The 22,582-nt window shown below is 50.6% G+C and overlaps 5 protein-coding genes across 5 annotated transcripts; 3 read left to right on the top strand and 2 right to left on the bottom strand.

The window, feature by feature from the left end:
• Positions 1–949: 949 nt before the first annotated feature.
• Positions 950–4,185, bottom strand: PFICI_03838 (uncharacterized protein; the record flags this gene model as incomplete). The annotated part of the gene is made up of 4 exons (XM_007832419.1): positions 950–1,893; positions 1,953–2,982; positions 3,038–3,466; positions 3,523–4,185. The coding sequence occupies 4 exons, from the start codon at positions 4,183–4,185 to the stop codon at positions 950–952; spliced, it is 3,066 nt and encodes a 1,021-aa protein (XP_007830610.1).
• Positions 4,186–5,433: 1,248 nt separating this feature from the next.
• Positions 5,434–6,331, top strand: PFICI_03837 (Histone chaperone ASF1; the record flags this gene model as incomplete). Its single annotated transcript, XM_007832418.1, has 2 exons — positions 5,434–5,542; positions 5,607–6,331. 2 exons carry the CDS (start codon positions 5,434–5,436, stop codon positions 6,329–6,331), a joined length of 834 nt encoding a protein of 277 aa, XP_007830609.1.
• Positions 6,332–8,549: 2,218 nt separating this feature from the next.
• On the top strand, positions 8,550–11,335 carry PFICI_03836 (Cell division control protein 48; the record flags this gene model as incomplete). The annotated part of the gene is made up of 6 exons (XM_007832417.1): positions 8,550–8,584; positions 8,651–8,678; positions 8,743–8,798; positions 8,871–9,120; positions 9,199–10,690; positions 10,746–11,335. The coding sequence occupies 6 exons, from the start codon at positions 8,550–8,552 to the stop codon at positions 11,333–11,335; spliced, it is 2,451 nt and encodes an 816-aa protein (XP_007830608.1).
• Positions 11,336–12,381: 1,046 nt separating this feature from the next.
• On the bottom strand, positions 12,382–12,786 carry PFICI_03835 (uncharacterized protein; the record flags this gene model as incomplete). The annotated part of the gene is made up of 1 exon (XM_007832416.1): positions 12,382–12,786. One exon carries the CDS (start codon positions 12,784–12,786, stop codon positions 12,382–12,384), a length of 405 nt encoding a protein of 134 aa, XP_007830607.1.
• Positions 12,787–19,473: 6,687 nt separating this feature from the next.
• Positions 19,474–21,732, top strand: PFICI_03834 (uncharacterized protein; the record flags this gene model as incomplete). The annotated part of the gene is made up of 1 exon (XM_007832415.1): positions 19,474–21,732. One exon carries the CDS (start codon positions 19,474–19,476, stop codon positions 21,730–21,732), a length of 2,259 nt encoding a protein of 752 aa, XP_007830606.1.
• Positions 21,733–22,582: the final 850 nt, after the last annotated feature.

Here is a 22,582-nt window from a genome sequence, read left to right as displayed (position 1 = left end):
AGCAGCCCAAGTGATTTCAAATAAAGACGTGCAACCCATCCGCTGCAGACTCACCTGCTCAGAGGTCTTCAGAGTCGGTCTCGATGAACCCGTATGATTTACCAGACAAGCGGTATGCACTGCAATCATCGCGCCGGGAGGTGAGATGATTGCGAACAATTGCTTATTGCACAGTTGTTATACACCAGGTCTGCAGATGAGCTAGCGGCCATGGGAATTCGGGCTCACATTTCATAGACATGTAGATACTCGAGCGAAAACTCGATTTGGGAAGAGCATAGATGGGTAAGTAAGGGATTCATAAGACTTTAGCTACCTGGTGCTCTTGACACCCATCAAGGCAAACTCAAGAACTTTTGGAAATTTCCCTGCCCCGGATGAATGGATATCGCAACGTTGACATCCTATCCGTGGATGCTCTACATTATTATGTCACAAATACATATACCTCGTTCATGCACGACACTTGATCAGACACAGTAAACAAATGTAGAAACATTACAACGATTTACAAACAAGCTGGTCGTGATAGTTCTCATTAACTATACAAGGCTCATCATCACTGACGTTGCCAGGATATGTACACGCGCGCAGTGCAGCGTCAGGCCAGTCATCAGCATTCCATGGCATACAACATGGCCTCCGTTATTTGCTTTGCTTCTTCCAAATCATTCCGTAATACTGTGGCCATATTCAGCCTCGGTCCATCAATTCTGCTAAATGGGTACAGGCTGGTGGCAATACACCAAAACAATTGCCAAAGACTTGACAATTTTAATCAAGGACTCCCTGATGGAGTGCTGATTGTGTCCGTAGTCTATGTGTCCTGATTTGTTGACACATGGTCCCCGTCGGGTCCTTCACCCAATTTGGACAAGCATATGGTATTGGGATGCGTCTGAAAGACACGCCGTCATTACGTGTTCAGCGGGAAAACTGATACAGGCCATCAACCTTGCCTGAATGGCGGATACTGAGGCACACCCGGCTGCTGTCCCATGTTGTATGGAAACCCGCCGGGGAAGAAGTTTGGCGGGTTCGCGCCCTGGCCACCAAGCATAGCTGCGCTGGTATCAAAAGCAGGAGTCAGTTCACCTTGAGGAGGGGGGCCTGCTCCTCCTCCTCTAAGAAATGGGCTGTTCCGACCACCTGCCGGCATTGCGTACGGCGGGAATTCCGTTGATACCTGGCGATTATGCCTGGCACCCTGGTTTGTGGCTTTCCAATCGTTGAAATCGGGAACGCCTGTCTCTCTAAGGATCCGCACAATACCATCGGGCCTGTAACGTGGAGCCGCATACTGATGCGTGGGAGGGATAAGTCCGAGGAGGAAAGTAATGTCACGAGAGATAGAGACAGGATTGCTATGAGCGGGAACTCCCTGGCCTTGAGCTGCTCTACGCTGCTGATCCAGTCGCCGTCCTGCCGCGCCCTTCAAGGGCGAGACCCCTCGAGCGACCTTTCGCGGAGGGTTCAGGTCATCATTATCGTCAGCCTGGAAAGGGCGTTTGGGTGAGTTGACTGTTTGCAGGAATTGCGGTCTTGGGCTTCGGTCTGCAAGAGCAGAAGGGTGTGGGCTTCCACGTATCGAGGCTGGCACATGCTCTACAGATTGCATGATGTGCTTGGGCCGCATCTGGGCCGAAGGCGAGATAATCACTCGTGCAGCAATTGGATTGAAGCCCTCGGAGGAAAAGCGTGCAGCAAAATGGGTCAGACTGGGATCTTCAGGAAAAGACTCCGCCATCTGTCTCTCTAAATCTTTGATTTGAGCCAACTCGCCAAACTTGGCTTCGTAACTGTGGAAATAGGCATAGAGAGGCTTGAGCTTGCGGCTGAGCTCGGGCTTTTCTTTGAACTTTTTGACAGTCTGGGAAAAGACAACACGAGCATCTACTCCAATGTTAGTTACGAAATAAATCGAAACAGATCATACGCTCTTGCTGACTTACTGGTAGTGTCGTGGCGAGAGTGCAGATGCTTCAAGTAAGCAACAATAAAGTTCTCATCCTCGGGGAACAGTTTCGCGCCACGTTCAAAGATCTTGGTAGCTACCGGGTCTTGATAGATGTCCCACTCGATGTGTGCAATTGCCACATAGACGTCGCTCGTGAGCTGGCCCCGTTGACGGGCCTCGGTAAAGATTTGCCGGACACCAGTAGTGGGTGCATCTCGAGAGACCGCTTTGCCTTGGCCTTGAATGCGGCGGAAAGCGCGGGCCAGTGCAATCCAAAGATAGGAAATTTGTTGTCTCAGCATCTGAATTTGAACAGCAAATCCATCCTTGACTGCCTTGATCCTATCCTTCCTGATGTCTTCCTTGAAAGACTTGACCGACGACACCTCACCCTCATCATCATCGTCAGCATCATTCGGTCCGAGACTCGAATCATTCTCGATAGCCTTGACAGCCGCCGCCTCTCTCTCCTTCAAGTCCTTTACCATTGGATACAGAGTACCAAGTGCTTGCTCGAAAGGGGCACGCACAGCTTGGCTTAAAGCGAGCTTCCCAGCATCGCCCTCTCCAGCTGGGTGGGTTGACTCAATGTGGTCAGCATGTTTGAGGGCCAAAAGTGAGCTTTCGGGGTTCGCAGCGACTCCCTCGGTGAGAAACTGGAGGCCTTGGTCTTTGCCATCCTTTGTCTGGATCTTGTGTTCAAAACACCACTCTGCTGCTTCAACCCACAGCTCTGGCCAGAAGCGGAGGGCCATCAAAGCTTGCTTGTAGACATATATAATGCGAGACTTGAACACCTCGGGCTCATCGTCTCTCAGCACCAGCGGGTCACTTTTCTCCCATGAGAGCCACTTCTTCCAGATTTCGACCTGTTCGCCAAACTCGATGTCGCCTTCGAAGCCAGGAGCGGGTGGCAGACGCGGAATGGTGGATCGGCGCAATCCTCGTGTAATGGTATCCAGCTGAGTGTTTGCGCTACGTGCTGACATGTATGATGGCGACCTCTCTTGAAGAAATTTACGGCCCTACAATAGTGTTAGTATTTTCAAGTTACCGAGTCGAGGATCCCCATGTACATACCGCGACTTTGTTGATTCCTAGCTCGAACTGGTCGTATTCCTTCCACAGCACGTTCAAGTTGGAAATTGGAATGCAAATAGCGCGCTGGTAGGCCTTTCTCAGCCCATCAACCTTTTGCTTATCTTGCCAGCCACCTTCGCCGACCTGGCCAGGTCCAATTTTAAGGAACTGAATATAGTCCTGCCAGATTTTACCAGACTCGCGATCTTGGCCAACATTGTCGAGGACAAAGTCGTAAGCTGCATTCACAGTCTGGCGCGCTACTCCAGTGGTGTCATTGAGGTCATTGCGGCGGCGCACGTAGTCGAGATATGCTGTCCAAAGCTGCACATCGACAATGGTGGTAAGCGTGCGTTGAAAGATGTTCTCTGCCTCGGCGAAATTGTCAAGACTCAGCTCCATCTCCAGGTACTGAACCCAAATCTCAGCCTGCGACAAACGGGTTAGTGTTGAAGCCGAGAGCGAATAGACTCGGACGTTCTTACCGATTGCGGGAATGTCTGCAAGAATCTTTCATAAACTGATCGAGAGTTCTGCACTACGTTTTGCCTTCGTGTCTCTTGAATCAGTGCCAACCAGGCGTCCATGTCGCCTCGGGGGTCCTTCTTGACGCGTTCCTCCAAGATGCTGATAATGTCTGCAGGCATCTGTTGTTTACTTGCCTGTCCGTTACTCACTTGAGTCGGAGGCTCAGCCTCATGGGGTGCAATGGTCTGTTGCTGGGGCGGGTGCGTAAAGGATTGCGCGGGAGCATCAGTGGCATCATTTACAGCCTGCGGCTGCAGCGTGACTGACAGCTGAGGAGGAGCGGGGGTATCATCCTCATCATCCGAGGATCCAACTATGAATCCACCAGCCTTCTTCGGCTTCTTAGCTGGACGCGGCGAGGATGTGGAAACAGTCGGCGGAGGAACGGCTGCGGAAGCAGAAACTGGTGTAGCTGTAGTGCTTATGATAACGGATTCTGGGTCATATTCACCCGAATCGGCATCGTCTTCAGGAGATTCACCAGGAGCAAATTGGGAAACAGCAGAAGTACTAGGTTCTTGTGTTTGTTGTTCATGGCTATACTGCTCAAGATTCTCCGCAGCTCCATTTCCACCATCCTCCCCCCAAGCATTCGCGTCAGTGAAGCCGTCGGATGCCATGGTCGGCAAGTCTGTGTGGACAGCAAGGTCGCGCCGCGGACAGCGATATTCCTCAGAGCTGGAGGTAGCTGTGTCCGAGGTCTGCGATGCTTCACGCTTTGAAGCTCGACTGGCAGGTGCCAGTGGTCGCAAGAGGTCGTCGTTGCGTCGTCGTGCACGTCGGTCGCGATAATGAAAATCGGTCGAATACAAAGGAGGGTGCTGGAGCAACACGCAATGGTCTCGATCAGATGCCGACTTTGGGGCACCAGATGCGACAAGAACTACAAGTGAGAATCGAGAAATTGATGCAAAGACATCAAGGATGGGCAGAGTCGGCAAGCGACGTGGAGATGAGAGGGCTGAGAGAGCTCAAGCTTTGCAGCTTGGGTTGGCAAGGAATGCGCCTGGTCTCAGCCTCTTAGGTGTTTGCAGAAAATGGAGACAAGGGTCAGTGGTTGTGGCTCGGGATCCACAGCTCAAGTGCTTCAAGCTTGCGCCAATGGATCAGTGTCTCGGGAACTTCCAGAGCCTCATTGATGATGAAAATCAAGACCGTCAAATCAGTATTACCTTCCGCAAATGGTTGAAATATTCAAACCAAATCATAAGACTAGGAACTACGCCATTCTGACTTCTTGGAGTAAATGAACATTTGATTAATCAGAGGGTACGCGACATTCATCGACAAAGGTGTGTTAAGTGATTGACCAGATATCGAGGTCCCTTAGGTACGTAGGTACAAAGTACCTATGCATTCTGCCACCAGCCACATTGAACCAGTACGTACACTTGCATCTCGTGTGGCTCATTGCCAGGTCGGCCTCGAGCTTGTTGGCAGACTCCGCTCTGACACGCATCAGCGGGGCAGCGCGCCTGGCCTGCAAGCACTCAACGCGAGTCGCGCTTCACACTGCGCGCGTTCTACCCACCCGCCCGTGTGGTCTGGGCAAACGACTAATAACAAGACCCGCTGCCAGGTCACTGTCAATAACGAGACCAGCGCAAAAACAAATAGAAAGCCAGTCAACATTGATCGCATCGGTTGAGCTTCATCTTTTATCGGAATCCTCAATTTTTTGTGGCACTCGTGTCTTGTCCTTTGCCTAGGCTTTGATTTGCACTGCACTGCACCGCACTGCACTGCGATACAACCAAGCAGCAATTTGCGATTGTATAGATTTTTTTTTCCCTTCTTCTCTTCCTTTCCTGCAACGTTGATACCCCTCGCATTTCAATTCCAGTTCAACTACACCGCACATATTCAAGATGTCGGTCGTTTCTCTTCTTGGGGTCAACATCCTCAACAATCCCGCCAAGTTCACCGACAAGTACGATCTTGAGATCACCTTTGAGTGTCTTGAGCCTCTGGAGAAGGGTACGTTGTTGACAATCACCCCGCCAATTTGCGCAAACACACACTAATCCTCCAACCCCTCTAGATCTCGAGTGGAAGCTCACCTACGTTGGATCTGCCACCTCGGACCAGTATGATCAGGAACTCGACTCCCTCCTAGTTGGACCGATCCCTGTCGGAGTCAACAAGTTTGTCTTCGAGGCAGACGCTCCCGACACAAAGCGCATCCCCGACGCAGACGTTCTTGGTGTTACTGTCGTCCTCCTTACCTGTGCCTACGATGGCCGCGAATTCATCCGCGTTGGCTACTATGTCAACAACGAGTATGAGACCGAGGAGCTGAACAGTGACCCCCCTGCCAAGCCCATCATCGAGAAGATTCGTCGCAACGTCCTGGCAGACAAGCCCAGAGTCACCCGCTTCGCCATCAAGTGGGACTCAGAGGCCTCGGCCCCTGCTGAGTTCCCCCCCGACCAGCCTGAAGCCGACAACCAGGTCGATGAGGAGGAATATGGAGCTGAGGAGCTGGCCGAAGAGGAGGCTGAGGATGGTGCTGTCCACACTGGCACCAACGGCGAGTCATCTGCCGCCGCTGGCGGTGACGCCGAGATGGGCGGCACTGAGGAGGCTGCCGAGCCCGCTGAGGAGGATGAGATGTCCGAGGACGGCAGCGTTGATCTTGAGAACGAGAGTGAGGATGAGCTTGAGGAGGAAGAGGGCGAGGGTGAAGCCGCCGAGGATGGTGATGACGCCATGGAGGTTGATGACAAGCCTGCTGGTGGTCCGAGCTCGCATATCATGGCTCACTAGGAGAGGGTTCTAGGATGTTATCCTTCTTCTGTCCCTGGTTGAAAATCCTGCAGAATGTCTGTCAAGAGGTCTGCACCTCACTGACGGGTGCTGTGTTTGAACGCTTGGCATCTCGATAAACTTGCGAGTCCCTGTTTTTGGACAGCTCAGGTTGAACGAGTTGTATAATGTGGAATGTGTCTATGGATAGGCTCCTGCCTGTTGGCAGTGATGATTGGCATGATAGATCTAATGTCTTCGGATGTTCAGACGGGTCACTTCGAGTGCATAATTGATTCCCCCATAAAACTATTACAAATGACCGTTTGAGACTTTATGGTTCTAAGATTTCACAAGTGTCGACATTCTTGCTCGAAACACAACCGGCCTCATCATAGCTTGGCTTCCTAGGCATTGTGGTTCTCAGGTTGATCCAGGAAAGGTCGCAAACCTCTATGCTGCGAACTGAAATGAAGGATCAAAGTCAATGTAGGTAATCCTGGTATAAGAATGCATAAAGAAGCAATCATGCAAGATAGACATCATAAATTCATTGCGGCAGCGGCGGCGGCAACAATAACGGCAACAACAACAACAACCTATGCAAAACAAATTCTTGGGTTTTTGTGAAGATGCGCTTCTGCCCGTAGAACTTCTGCTCAGTCTCTTCTTGCCTCACTTCTAGCACCAGACTGAAGTGAGCTCTGTGTAGATGATGCACGATGAGGGAATCCCTAGGGCTGTGGCAAGTAGATGGAAACGATAGCAAAAGTCCGAACGGATTATCGCCTGAATCCAAGCACGGCACACTCTATTGATGTGGGAAAATAATCACTAAGAGACTAGCCATTGACTACATGAGATACAATTCTGGGCTGACAATACAATCATGAAACTGTACCAAAATCCCATGGAGTTGATCTGGTAACATAATCAGGGTGGTCAAGAAACCGTGGTAGCGGTGCCATTCAATTCACCGGTCCTTAACGTATTGACGTATTGGGGACCATATTCCAAATACCATCGTGAAGACTATGCGCCGCTTTCTTGAAGAGTGTACGGAATGTGTGACAACTCCACTCACGTATGTCTAATAACGCGCAAGTTGGTGTCGGGAATTCGTTTGCTGTTCTTTGTTGTTCTATGGACTGCTGGAGGCAAAAGTCGGGTCATTCAAGTCGTAGTATTTCTATGGAGTAGCTGTAAGTCATGTAAACAGGAAATGCGAGTCATGCATAGAAGCCTCGTTAAAACATGTCTGGTAGATGATTCGGCGTTTGCCGGACAAATGGATCTTGAGCAGTTGCAGTCAGAGCAAGATGTGCAAGCTGTCTTCCATAGAAGCACGATTGTCACTGGTAATGCATTGATAAGTCTCTTAATTCTTGTGTTGTGAAGTGAAAATTGGGGAGAGGGGAAAAGAAGCTCTTGCTTGTTTTCAACAAATGTCAGTTCACCTGTTTGTGATCTTTCTTCTTCAGCTCAATTCTTCAAACTTGACTAATCGGAAGGGGGCAATAAAGCTTAAAGCCGACGACGAATCAAGACCACTTGCGTACCACTCGACTGCCTGGCACCGGCCTTGCCAGCACAGACCTGACAGATCCTCAGCCCGAAACAACCTTGGAGGTCAGACAGACAGACAAGGCGGCGTAGGTGTTGTTTTTGCCTTATCAGTCAGCAGCCTCGGGGTCCCCATCCTCCAACTGGTAGAAGCACTTAGAAGCTTCGACTCGCCACCAAAGACCACTTGTCCACAGCTGCTGGAGAGTGGGGCCCGCCTCTGATTCTCTTGCCTTAGCCCGCCGCCGGGCCCAGCACACCCCGTTTGCCTACGGCTGGCCTAAGCTTCCCGACTGGGGCAGCTGCTACTAAAGTCAGTGATTCACTGCATCATCTGTGGATTGCCTAACGTAGCTCTCCCCAAGGCACTACCACCACTCGTGGACCTGCCATCTAACATCATCTCTTCTCAACTTCCCCAATCCCCAAACCACCTTTCCATCCATCAACAATCCAAAAATCTTTTTTTCTGTGATTTTCTGCTGGATCGGAGAAGGCTCTAAACATCCCAGACCTTCCTTTTTTCCCAGGTCGTAGATAATACCCGCAACGCTAGACTTTCAAAGCCTCGTTGCATCTACATACACCCATATTCAGTACCTTCCCTCCCCGACAAACACCCATCCATCTACACCGTCAAACACAACCACAAACACTCGACAAGTAACCAATCGCGATGGCACCCGAGGACAAGAAGAAGGCCAACTTGGCGTAAGTATTCCATCCCCATTCGAAGAAGTTGGCGCCCTTGCCGAGTCCATGTTAACCATTTCACAGCGACGTCTCCGGCGCCGAGGTCAAGGAGGTAGGTTTACAACATAGTCACCGCCATCTAGTAGTCTTTCTTGGAATCTGACACAGCTGCACAGGAGAACGACACCTCGACCGCCATTCTCAAGAAGAAGAAGAAGCCCAACCAGCTCATGTGAGTATCCCCCGTGTCTTGCTTTCTGATTGATTGCTGCGAATGCGCCGCTGACACTTGCTTGTTTGCCAGGGTGACCGATGCCACCAACGATGATAACTCGATCATTGCTCTGTCCAACAACACCATGGAGCAGCTGCAGCTGTTCCGTGGTGACACAGTCCTCGTTCGCGGAAAGAAGAGGAAGGACACAGTTCTGATTGTCTTGGCTGATGACGACCTTGATGACGGCAGCGCTCGCATCAACCGAGTTGTCCGCCACAATCTGCGAGTCAAGCACGGTGATGTTATTACCATCCACCCGTGCCCCGACATCAAATACGTAAGTTACTTTCAGAAACCGTTTCCTTAGAATCGTTGGAAGCGCTCTTTCCGCATGATGTACTGACTTTTGAAATAGGCCAAGAGAATTGCTGTCCTGCCCATTGCCGACACAGTTGAGGGTATCACCGGTTCGCTGTTCGATGTGTTCCTCGCACCCTACTTTAGAGAAGCATACCGACCTGTCCGACAGGGCGATCTGTTCATCGTTCGTGGTGGCATGAGACAAGTCGAGTTCAAGGTCGTCGAGGTAGATCCCCCGGAGTACGGTATCGTTGCACAGGACACAGTCATTCACTGCGAAGAAGAGCCTATCCAGCGTGAGGATGAGGAGAACAACCTCAACGAGGTTGGCTACGACGATATTGGTGGTTGCCGCAAGCAGATGGCTCAGATCCGCGAGATGGTTGAGCTTCCTCTGCGCCACCCTCAACTCTTCAAGTCTATTGGTATCAAGCCCCCGCGTGGTGTCTTGCTCTATGGTCCTCCTGGTACCGGTAAGACGCTCATGGCCCGCGCTGTCGCCAACGAGACTGGCGCTTTCTTCTTCTTGATCAACGGTCCCGAGATCATGTCCAAGATGGCCGGTGAATCCGAGTCCAACTTGCGCAAGGCTTTCGAGGAGGCTGAGAAGAACTCCCCCGCCATCATCTTCATTGATGAGATTGATTCGATCGCCCCCAAGCGTGACAAGACCAACGGTGAAGTCGAGCGCCGTGTCGTCTCGCAGCTGCTTACATTGATGGATGGCATGAAGGCTCGATCCAATGTTGTCGTCATGGCTGCCACCAACCGTCCCAACTCTATCGATCCCGCTCTTCGTCGTTTCGGTCGCTTTGACCGTGAGGTCGACATTGGTGTTCCTGACCCGACCGGCCGTCTCGAGATCCTCCAGATTCACACCAAGAACATGAAGCTTGGTGATGATGTTGACCTGGAGCAGATTGCTGCCGAGACCCACGGTTACGTCGGTTCCGATGTTGCTGCTCTTTGCTCCGAGGCTGCCATGCAACAGATCAGAGAGAAGATGGATCTCATCGATCTTGATGAGGACACCATTGACGCCGAGGTCCTTGACTCTCTTGGTGTCACCATGGAGAACTTCCGTTTCGCTCTTGGCACCTCCAACCCCTCGGCTCTGCGCGAGGTTGCCGTTGTCGAGGTTCCCAACGTTCGCTGGGAGGACATTGGTGGTCTCGACCAGGTCAAACAGGAGCTTCGGGAGCAAGTTCAGTACCCCGTCGACCACCCCGAGAAGTTCCTCAAGTTTGGTCTTTCGCCGTCGCGAGGTGTTCTGTTCTACGGTCCTCCTGGTACCGGTAAGACGATGTTGGCTAAGGCTGTCGCAAACGAGTGCGCTGCCAACTTCATCTCCGTCAAGGGTCCTGAGCTGCTCAGCATGTGGTTCGGTGAGTCGGAAAGCAACATCCGAGATATCTTCGACAAGGCCCGTGCCGCAGCTCCTTGCATTGTCTTCTTGGACGAGCTGGATTCCATCGCCAAGGCTCGTGGCGGTTCCGTTGGTGATGCTGGTGGTGCATCTGACCGTGTTGTTAACCAGCTTTTGACCGGTAAGCCTTTCCCCCATGAAATGTTGTCGAGTTATTCAACTAATCATTCTTGTAGAAATGGACGGTATGACGTCGAAGAAGAACGTGTTCGTCATTGGAGCAACCAACAGACCTGAGCAGCTCGACCCTGCTCTTTGCAGACCTGGCCGTCTCGATTCCTTGATCTACGTTCCTCTTCCCGACGAGGAAGGTCGCCTTGGTATCCTTAGCGCACAGCTCCGCAAGACTCCTGTTGCTAGCGATGTCGACCTCAGATTCATTGCATCCAAGACGCACGGTTTCTCTGGTGCCGATTTGGGCTTCATCACCCAGCGCGCCGCCAAGATTGCCATTAAGGAGTCTATCGCTCTGGACATCACGCGTACCAAGGAGCGCGAGGCTGCCGGTGATGACATGGACGTCGATGAGGATGTCGAGGATCCCGTCCCTGAGCTGACCAAGCGCCACTTCGAGGAGGCTATGCAAATGGCCCGCAAGTCGGTCGGTGATGTTGAGATCCGCCGTTACGAGGCTTTCGCTCAGCAAATGAAGAATGCCGGCCCCGGCGCCTTCTTCAAGTTCCCTTCGAGCGGTGGCGAGGGCGATGCTGCCTCGGGCAGCAACAACTTCGGCAACGCCGGAGAGGACGACGGTCTCTACGACTAGATTGTCAATTGACCACTCACTTCAGCCCATCTTGTACTCTAATTTTTCCGACCAAAGCAAATTCTGGTAATCTGGTAGAACGGGGCATGAAGATATCGTAGAGGCAAGGACACGTGGTAATGAGATATGCCAATAACGGGCGAGCATGCGGAGTGGGCCGTCTTTGCTTTTCCCGCCTGCAACTGAACGCCCTTTCGGCATGTTATGGACAGTCAAGAAGAGGTCGGTTTGCATTGGGTTCACGTTTCGGTTCATGAGAATAGTTTGATGATAGACCTGATAAGAAAGTGTCTTCTAAATTTTCAAGTGTCAATTGATCCCATGATAACTGTGTCATGCTGCGGTGAGTAACACAACGTCGGCACACGTGTAAATGATGCATGTACGAAACCGAAGAGTTTGATGCGAGTTCTATTACGGAATATTATGGTCAGAGGGTCCTTTTCTTCAGAAATCTGGCCTCTGTTAACCGTTCAGGGGATTTCTTTACTGCAATAACGCCTCCATGCGCACTTGGCCCCTACTTTCTGTATGCTTGCTATGTACAGGGTTTCAACCGAGGATGAAAGTATATCGGGGAGATTTTCTGTCGGAATGCAATTTTCACTCGGCGGGTAAGCCGCGAGCGTGATGTGTCCAGACATGACGACACAACTGGGGAATGTACACGGCCAAGAACCTAAACATGTATGATGCTCTCTGTTAGAGTGGATCGAATGCCAATGGATGCCCAAGCCGCTATGTTGACTATTCCAAGATACGTGGCGAAACAGGTTTGGTTGCCGTGTTGCTCCAATGACAAAACCTTGCAGCAGTTCCCAGCAGCGTTGTCGCGAACATATCTGTTGTGCCATATCTTTCCTGAGAAAGTGGCCGAGTTCCCACCTCCTTCACCCACAGCTTCCTCATATTTTTGTCATTTCTTCTCGTGGTCTCATACGTCGTAGTCAGGTCGGTCAGATCAAGTCCTTTTCCGCCAAAAGTTCCCATGCCGTCGAATGTCTCTTTCTTAGCGCTTCCGGGCAAGATTTCGAGGCAGATTCTTCCTATGTTCCGTCGTCGCTATCGTCGGTTTCCATGACGTCCTTGAGGAGTTCCTTGGTGTACTTGACCAGATCCTGGACCACATCTGCCGGCAGGGCCAAGCTGTTGCTGTCGGCCGCACCGCCGGCGCCATTGGCCGTCTTGGCTTTGCCGTTTGTCGCGCCGCTGCCATTTACCTCGCCATTGTTCTTGGACGAAGACAGGTCCTTGCTGCCCTTTGCCTGGGTGTCGTGCCGAACCTCATCGAGCACTTTCCGAATCAGGATGGGAAATGTTGTGGCCTCGCCGCTGCGCAGGAGCTCGACACCGCGCTGCTCGAGGGCTGTCGGCCAATTCGATGGATCTGAGTGGAGTCTGTGTAGTAACCTCTCCTGAATCCTGTTGTTGGTGAAAGGGGGGGCGCCCATGGTCAGTTCTTTGTGCGCAAGACTCTGGTACGAATCATGGAAGATGGGCTGGGAAGAAGAAGGGAAGGCCTTACTTTTCGATATAGCCTTCGTGAATCAAAATCTTATAGATTTCATTGCGTGCTTCCGAGTCGAGTGTGGCCGAGGTGTACTGGTCTGCGGCGGCAGGGAGCTTGGCTTTTGTCGGAGGCGGCGACATGATGGGCTGATGTCCAGGTCTGGAAACCTCTTTGCTCGTACCCGGCGGCCCAGAAATCTTCGTGCGCGAGAGGACAACTCGACACGCGACAAGAGACCTCTGAAGCTTGGTCGCAGCAGGTGGCGTGGGTTCTCGCTTGCCTGTCTCGAGCTGATGTTGCTTTCTCTGGTCGGGTGCGTTCAGAGTAGTTCGAACCGGTTGATCCCGCTGGGAAGCTCGGACGGGTTCAACCCCCCGAGAAAATCCAAGAATATTACGAATCAAATGTCGCAAGATAATCCGTCAATTGGCTACCGAGAAGACTGAGATATCTGGTCGGACAAGTAAAGATTGGTACAAGAGGACAAAAAGGTAACAAGGCTGATGGTTGCGGGAAACTTTGTTGGAGGCGAGGCTGGAGTTACAGTGGGCTGGCTTGCTTGCAATGTGGGGCATCATTCCCCTTGGGCAAGGGGCGGCGGCGCGACGGGGGGTTGGTTGTATTTTGCGATGGCGTCTCGCCGCCTCTTATTCCTTCCCCGCGAATCATATTAAGCGAACCTAGGAGTCATGTACAAGGTACCTACTCTTGAATCCCTTCTCCCAACTACATTCATAGGCATATTCTCTTGAATCATTATGAAAACTTGAACATGAATTCTATGTTTTTTTTTCCTCCTCCCAAGTATGGTCATGACAAAAAGAAAAGTGGAAAATGGCCTCTTTTACGCAGCTCACGTGTCTGTTCATTATTCTTAAAAATCTCAATCAGCCACTTTCACATGCCGTTTTTCATGCTCGAGGGTTTGGGTATCAGTGCCACAACCGCCAAGGTCATTGAGAATCTCATGGCTTTCACTGGATTTGTTCAGCAGTGAATTATAACCGGGTATGCTATGACCAGAACCATCGGAAGTCTTTGGACTTGATTCAACATCATCCCTCAAATGGTATGGGTCTTCTGAGATTTGCCATGACCGTAGATCTACCTTTGTAGGTATACAGTTGTCTTCATGTTACTCGAAGCGCAGAGTTTCTAAAGAGAGTTGATAATATGTCAAAGCGACAAGACGATAATATTGCAAGATGGTTCGTAGGCAAATAGGTGATCGGGCCTCCAGATAGATACAAGCAGCGTCAAATGTAGTGTTTTCTCCAAAAGGCTGAACACAGAAGCTATCTGTCATGGCACGTATCGAGTAGCGGCCTTCTTTCTTTTCTCATACCTGTAGTATCTCTCGTCCATGATTATGTACCGCCTATATACCTCTTCAAACTATTATTACCCGCGGTTGATAGATGCGGTATTCAAATCCATGAATAGTTATGAGAACACGGGTTCATATATAAAAGTTGACCTTGATTTTTATGTCACTGCCTATTTAATACGTAATCCCCAGGTTGAAGCTCACTCAACACCGGTTGTTGAAAAGCAAGTTGTACTGAGAATCCGCATCATTATTGTGTGTGATGTTCTGAGATTCCAAAGTTGATGTTCAAGCAGTATACACGCATTCTCAAGGGACCAACATGGACTGTATATTCTCAGTTATAACATCTATAAATCTTTTTTTTTTTCCCTGAAAAGGACCAGAGAAATTCCAGAGCAAAAAGGCTGTTGGGTATAATATGAGCCGAAACTAAATTGCTAGAATCACCATTATAACTTTGAACCAGTGAAAATGTTTTAATTCTCAGCATATAGCTATAGTGGTCTCCATCCAGACTACCACTCACCTTGCATGCTTTCCGTACTATCAAGAAACATGATCGCCACCACTGAAAGTTCCTGTGGAATCTCGACACATGATGCAGGTTATGAAGTTGCATGACGCTTTCCTCGGTCAAATTCCAACTTACGCGTTTGTACTTGGGATTTTCAATACGCATCATGGAACTTGGCAAGAATAGTCGAAGCCAAGATTGTGCAACTGGAATTTTCTTCCCAGATCTCAGTCAAGTAGCACGGTGACAGTTCGATTATCCTGGGTGACATCGGGTAGCGGCATCTGGTTACCAGAGATCGAGCTGTCATCAGATCATGTGGCACGCCTCCATATCTTGGCTCTGTAAGTAAGCATGCAAGAAAGCTGCCTAATAACGAAGAAGCTTGGCTCTCATTTCAAGGATTTCCGGCAGAGTAACAGCCAAATCGTTTCACATTTTGGAACATCATAAATCAAACATTTTGATCGGTACAGTTTTCGGAACATTTGGTATAGTTCCATGACTTTTGTGTGGGTTGTTGACCTTGAGAAACGTGTCTGCTGATTGGATCTAGTCTCAGGGACCTTGACCCCATTTTTGTTTTTGGCGCAGATACACGCGCGCTTCGTGTCACAGACATTTTTGGCACGTTACACAGCACCAATCATACTGGTGTGATGATACTTATAATATAAAAATTACAAAAGAATGCTCGAGTCGATGTTGATGCTATTGTGGCCGGTTTCCGTGCTATTATTGCACAAGACTGGTTCTTGGAATCGTGCCTGAAATTAGTCTCGTGGCTAAAGTCGGGTTTGGACAGCGAGAGATCGAGAAAGAAATGAGTTGTTAGACTGCCAAGTGCCAAATCACGAGCAACAAGCTTTGCCAAGGGGCGGGCAGAGGCCAAGATGGGCGGCAGTGCAAGATAAGCATACTCTTGGCATCGAGTGACTTTTCCCGGGTTCAACGGTCACCATGCTTCTTCTGCTTGTCAGGACGGGCAAAGCAATGAGTGCGGGGTTTTTGGAACAGACAAGCACTACTGTGTATGGAGAAGAGAAAAAACAAGACATATTTGACAGAAATCTTGATCTTTTTGATAATCAGAGGTAGTATGGAGGATTGTGCGACCATCCCCCTTCCATCCACCATCAGTGTATGCATCCCTTTCACACAGTGCTCATTCTTTATTCTCCACCTATCGCCTGCATGGACCTTTACTACAACTGCACTCTACAGGAGGTACGCCTGTGTGTCCGACGGCCATGATCTCTCCGCACAGCGCCTGGATGATTGCCCCATTAAAGATAATGTTTTCCCCCTCAATGGAGAGCCGCTGAAGAGGCTGGACCGCGTGCAGAAACTGGAGAGAAAAGAGAAGTGGAAGCTCGGCCGACTGCCTGGCCCTCAAGGCCCCCCCTCCACCCTCCCCCTCTCCCACATTCACATCTCCACAACAAAAGTGATCTTCTTGCTCAATTACCAGCATTATCTTGACCTTCCTGCATTTAGGATCCCCGTGGGAAGATGCGAGGTTTGTCGACAAGGGTTGCAAATATATACGTAGTGTACATGCATCCATTGCAATCCACCAGCCGGTGTCTTCGTACCTCCCCGGCTCCGATGAGTGATCGATTCCGAGATCCAGAAAGCATCGAGCCAACCTTTTTTTCCTCTCTGGCAGAATAGCTATCTACCGTAGGTGCGTGGCGCCCAGGCCAGCGCCGGTGTGTTGCGTCGGCAAGTTTCTTCACCCCCGGTTCAATGCTATCATTGTCCTTCTCGAAGCGCACGGTTTATTTTTGAAGGGGGGGCTCTCAGATCTCGAGCTGAGAAAGTTTCACTTCGCGACAGCCAGTAGCGGCACTAAAGAATGACGTTGCGAATTCGTCCGAATGCTTCTCGTTTCACTGCTGTCATTTCGATAGTAGCCTGGATCCAAAGTCTATTGCGCACAGGTTAGTCCAGACACGGGCAAGAAACACGGCTCACACGAGCAACATGGTCCATCTTTTGAGTATGCGTCCACTACAAGTATGGAGTTATTGTAGCGTCGCATTGTCCCTCCCCTTACGTTGTCCTTTATTTTCAGCTGTGCTACCCTGGCAACCTCTCCTCTGCTCTCCTCCTCTCGGGCTTCGTTCGGCGAGGGACTCTCTCCAAAGACATACATAGACCTACACACCATAAACGTCCCCGACTTCCCTCAATGTGCTATTGCTCCCGCGAATCCGCAAATCCGCCAATACATAATACAGGCACACATAGTAGACCTTGGTTACATATATTGCCCCGTTGGGATTGGGCCGGCGCCAGTATCCCAACTTGGGTGAACATGCGTACCTACTACCCTGCATGCTGCAATCGTTCCCGTCTCGAGGATCAAACGGAGCAGTAGCAGTGGTGATACTGGAGGCTGCAGGGCGGGCAGACTGCAGGTGGACACAGGCCTGCTGCTTGCCAACTTGCTTGTTTGCTTTTGCTGATGAATAAAAAGAAAGACGAGATGCATCAATCTCCTCTTGTTTCCTATCCACTTGAATTACCACGATCCTATTCTTTCCGTCTCCATCATACTCTAGATAGCACAATACAGCCATACGATAGGTCTACTGTCTGCTGTTTTCCCCCCCTACAACGCAGGTTTTGTTCGCACATGTCTCTTGACCCGTGTTTTCCCGGGTTGCAGTTGCATTTCCCCTCGCTCCCCCTACAGGACAGCCATCATGGCCGTTCGACTAATCAGCTGTCTTTACCCTGCTGGGCAGGTCGCGCTTCTGTCAGTGTAAGTGGACTGCCACAAACGCCTCCCGCGATGACTGCATTAAGCTTAATTGCAAAGAACAGGACTTGTGACTTAGCAGATGGCAGTGTAGATGTGCCGATCGATCCGAAGTGTATAGAGCCTGTTGATTGTGGCACTTTACTTTCTGCCTTGTTGTATAGTTGTCCAAGACATGTGTGTATACTCTGTTTATTGTTAGAAAGTACCCCACGAGGGCTGGGACGCATCGGGGGAAATGGTTATAATGCACACAAATGGAAATGGCACAACGTAATGCGACTCGTCCGACAAGCCGAAAGCTGGCCGATGATGGGTATCAATGGAATGCTGCTTTGTGCATTACGCGTTGACGAGGTTATCACTATGCGACATGGGGATCATTCACACCAGGAAGCAGCAGCAGCAGCAAAAGCAGCAGCAACAAGCAGAGCAAAGTTCAAGCAGCACGCATATTACCGAGTACATTATCTACCTTAATGTACCCACTCTACACCGTGTCGCCACCATGTATGCACGTTGAGGAAGTCAGTCTGGAAAGACGATGCACCGGGCTGCCGGAAACATGTCCACTTTGTCTACCTGAATGTATGCGGTAGGTAAATGAATGTAATTGCAGCGATTCGGCTGATGTGGTACAATTGATGAGTTTCCCCACCCAGCTTGTACGCAGCTGGCTGCCTTGGTTGCCCTCAATGACTGGACTCCGCAGCCCGGCATTTCAAAACACATTCGAGACGTCCAGACTGAATATGGCAACCAAAGGAAACAACACGGCGGTTCGACGCGCGTAGAGTATCAACAACAAGAGACAGTTGCGCACCTCAACTATCAAGCACAGATTCGCACAGCAATGATGATTGACCTCTGCTGAAATGAGTCGATGCCCAATCAACAGGGCCGCAGGTAAGAGGTAGGTACATAGTAGGTAGGCAGGCAGGTACATACATACGTACATGCATTGGTGCCGACGAGGATTAACAAAAGAGATTTAGAAGAGCCAATCTCGGAGTCCATTAATGGGTTTTGAGTGGCCCAAAAGCGTTGCCATTTCTTTCCTGCCGATGTGATCCCTAACGGCCTAGCCCATGTTTTCCACACCACTAAACCTTAAGGTCAGATGCCTCTTCCCATTACAGGCTAGTGCAGCATGCTCACTGCCACTCTGCCAGTTGAACAGGGGCTTCCTTGGCTCCCCTACCTCCTAAAGGAACAGTGCACCTACCACTACATTCCCTGCCATCAATACCTGTGCCCGTGGACCGTGGACCAGAGAGTCGCACCGGCTTGAGGTGCACCGCACGCAACCAACCTTGACATTTCAGGCCTACATTGCCTGTACCTAGGTAGGTACGTGTAGTACCTGCCTGCCTGGCCAGCAGTCCCCCGTTGGCAAGGTACCTACCGGGGCCTCCCTCACCTAACATGTACCTAGCGCGCTCCCTTCTAGCACAGTTTTCACCCGTTGCGACACCTGGCCCGGTTTGGCCCAGCCCACTGCACCAAAGACGCCTTCCCCCCCAAATCAGCGTGCGCTTCCCCCCCATATCTTGTCTCTCCCGTCCGCTCCCAAGAATCTCTCGGCGCCCAGACTTGCAACTCTCCATACTTCGAGATTCCAATCCCCGCCGTACAACTCGACCTTTCAACATTCAATTCGCCCAACGACCAGCACCAAATATATTGCGACGGGAGGAAGCATCAGAGATCTGGAAAGGACCTACAATCATCGCAAAGACTTCTTTGAATTACTGAATTAAGCCGCCGTGTCGTGGCGCCGCTTTGCGATCATCCGAGAAAAACGCGCGCGTGAGATTACGGAACCCTGAGTACGACGACGTCCAACTTCTCGCCACCACCGTACCTCGATCATTTCAACCTCCAACCTATTTACTCAACGTCGAACGCCCTGCGAAAGGGCCGAGGAGCATTCCATGGCGTACGCCCCCAGATAGCGCAGCTCACCGCCTCAACGTCGTTGCCTAGCGGCTGGCCGCTCGCTCAGGTCTTCCCCAAGATGGACGATGCGCGGCATCCGTCGAGCGCGGCCGCGGTACATCTACCAAGGTCGGACTTGTCGAGTAGCTGTTCATCTATCGAGCTTCCTGCCGATGCAGTGTTGACACTGAGCAACGGAGAAACAATTACCTTGGCCGCCGCTGCAGTCTTTGAACCTTCTTGCACAACTTTACCTATCACCGTCAGGCCGGCCATTATTGGGAATAATGCCATTAGCATTGATGAAACGACCTCGACAACCGGGTCCTCCGCCGACCCAAAATTCTCAGATTTTCGTGATCCCTTTTACGCCTCAACATTTCCGCAATGTTATGCACTCGCCGCAACAACAATCATTGCTTACATGTTAGTCATCGTGTTACTGATCGCACCCCGATCATTTCTGGACGGAGGAGTTGTTGTCTTGGGTCGGAGAGGATTCACGAATGGACCATCAAATGGCGTTAGCATTGGAGGACGGCCATGGCTTCAAAAGGTCGCCGCTCTTACTGTTGCCATCTCTTTGACGATCGCCAGTGCTGATACGTTCCGGGTTGCTGAGGAACAATATGCCACGGGCATCCAGAACGCCCAAGTGCTTCAGGATGAAGTTTTGGACGGAACTCAGCTCAAGGTTATTCGCCTTATTTCCGATACGTTCCTCTGGCTCGCGCAAGCTCAGACTCTGATCCGCCTCTTTCCGCGCCAGCGCGAAAAGGTGATTATCAAATGGGCTGCCTTTTCTCTCATCACATTGGATGTTATATTTGGTGCTCTCAACAGCTTCCTATACAACGGACCTGGAAATGTGAGACCCAGCAATTTTACCGATGCCGTACCGGCGTTGAGTTATCTATTTCAACTTTCACTCGGGCTTCTCTACGCTGCCTGGGTCATTTACTATAGCTTCATGAAGAAGCGTTATGCCTATTACCATCCCTTGATGAGAAACATCAGCTTAGTTGCTGTGCTCTCAGTCATATCGATTCTCGTTCCCGTCGTCTTTTTCATTCTCGACATATCCAAGCCGGACTTTACTGGATGGGGTGATTATGTGCGATGGGTTGGAGCCGCAGCAGCCAGTGTTATTGTGTGGGAGTGGGTCGAGCGCATTGAAGCATTGGAAAGAGAAGAAAAGAAGGATGGTATTTTGGGGCGGGAAGTTTTTGAAGGGGATGAGATGATGGATGGACTTGGCACCGATTTCGTATGGCCCCGACGAAGAAGGACAAAGAAGTCAGACGATGACGACAGTGGCGAGAGTGGTCAGGGAAGAAGTGCAAGAACTGCCTCGACAGGACGAAGCAACATGTGGCCTGCAATGTCTTCCATTGCTAGTCGCTACAAGTCCCGATCTGGTAGCAACACTGGTGAGAGAGAGGCAAATGCTGACAACACAGCCCAAGCCACGGGCAGGTCAGCAACTCGCTTACTTCAGCCGCCGTTATGGATCTCTCGCCCACCACCGGCAGTGACGCCGCCTAGCCGGACAGATACAGCCAGTGCTGACAGCACAGTGTATGCCGTGCGCTATCAAGTTGGAACGGAAACTGCTTCGCGGACGACAGATGAAAGACCAGATCGGCCTCTATCACGGACCAACAGTCGAGTCTCCTCGAATCCTCAAAACGCGCCAGCTAGCCCGCCAGCAGTAAATGTAGCTGACTCCAATCCTCCGATCACTGAGACAACAGCAAAGACCGACGGGTGGCGATCCCGCTTCGGACTGCGTTCTGGTGCTAACGCACCGCCCGCCGAGGTTTTACCGCATACGCAGAAGTCTCAGCCTGCTCCGCGTGAATATGAGAGTCGAGGTTGGTGGGATATCAGGGACCGATGGGAAGACTTTGCTGCTGTGCAAGCCGAAAGGATACGGGAAAAGCTCAAACCGACTCCAGACACAGACAGTCTCGAGGTGACCGTCATTCCTCCTCCACCTCGGCGCGGTGCTGCACTCGCCCAGGTTTTGGAAGAGGAAGAACGAGAGGCTATCAGCAATTCGCAAAGTCCCAGAACGCCTCATCCACCCATGAATATTCGGAGCAATAGTAATACCTCGACTGTACCGAGACCAATGCGAAGCCCGGTATCGAGAACAGACGGAATCCAGCTCAGGACTTGGAGACAAGACAGCGTCGACTCACCAGTGTCACCAGTCACACCTCGAATGCGGACAGGAGAACATTCGTCAAGCGGGACTCCGGTCTCACCATTGTCTCCTTCCGCACCCAGACGACCTATAGATGACGTCTTTGATGACGACCATTCGAGGTCTTGAGGTTCGAGGGTTTGGAAGACTTCTGTATTCTCTCTTTTCTCTGCATTATGATTTAAGCGCGGCGCGGGTCACCATGGTTCAAAAGCGGGTTATCATTTGCATGCTTCATCACATTTTAGAAGCGCGGATTACGGAAAACACATTGTATATATATTTGGAAAGATCTTGCACATTATGGTCATTACGGTATGACTAAGGGCAGCCGTACCTAAGCTCTGGCACTCAGGAGCTTTGTATATAGAACGACTATAGTGCAGGAAAGTCGATTGTACGTCGAGTACTTCGGGAGATGGCTCGATACTAAAGTCATATGAATGATATGAATTTTTGATCATTTACGTATCTTGGAGTGAATATCCCCCCCCCCCCCCCCCCCCCCTTTAGGCTGTACCGTAATGTGAATTGCAAAAAGACATTTTTAGCATTACAATTTGCTATACATGACGAGAGAGGTAGTGAAATTAACATCGCTTTGCCTCGGTGGGTGGCCCTGAACCAAAAAAAAAATAAGTAAAGGAAACTCTGGAAATCAGTAATATACAAAGTTACCTAATTTAATGAGGGTTGACTATATATAATTATGACTTAGCTACACTTGTTGATATTTGTCGCATACTCGGGATTACGGAGTTCCTCATTGGATAGACTGATTTGCTTCTCGTTGTTCTGTCTTGTCACTCACAAAGCCCCAAGACATGAACAAGGGACCAAAAGTAGGTATTGGACCCCTATTTCGTCCCAACGCAACGCGACTTATTACGGCAATGAGATCAGCGATGCGTCGGGCCCATGCCGGACCATCTTGGCGTACTCAAGCGTAAAACGCGTGCTCTTGAGCGATGGCGCCAGA

The sequence above is a fragment of the Pestalotiopsis fici genome (genome assembly GCF_000516985.1).
Source record: "Pestalotiopsis fici W106-1 unplaced genomic scaffold PFICI_Scf_2, whole genome shotgun sequence".
NCBI classification, from domain to species: domain Eukaryota; kingdom Fungi; phylum Ascomycota; class Sordariomycetes; order Amphisphaeriales; family Sporocadaceae; genus Pestalotiopsis; species Pestalotiopsis fici.
Note: the sequence above shows the minus strand (reverse complement) of the source record. Positions and strands in the feature narration are given on the sequence as shown.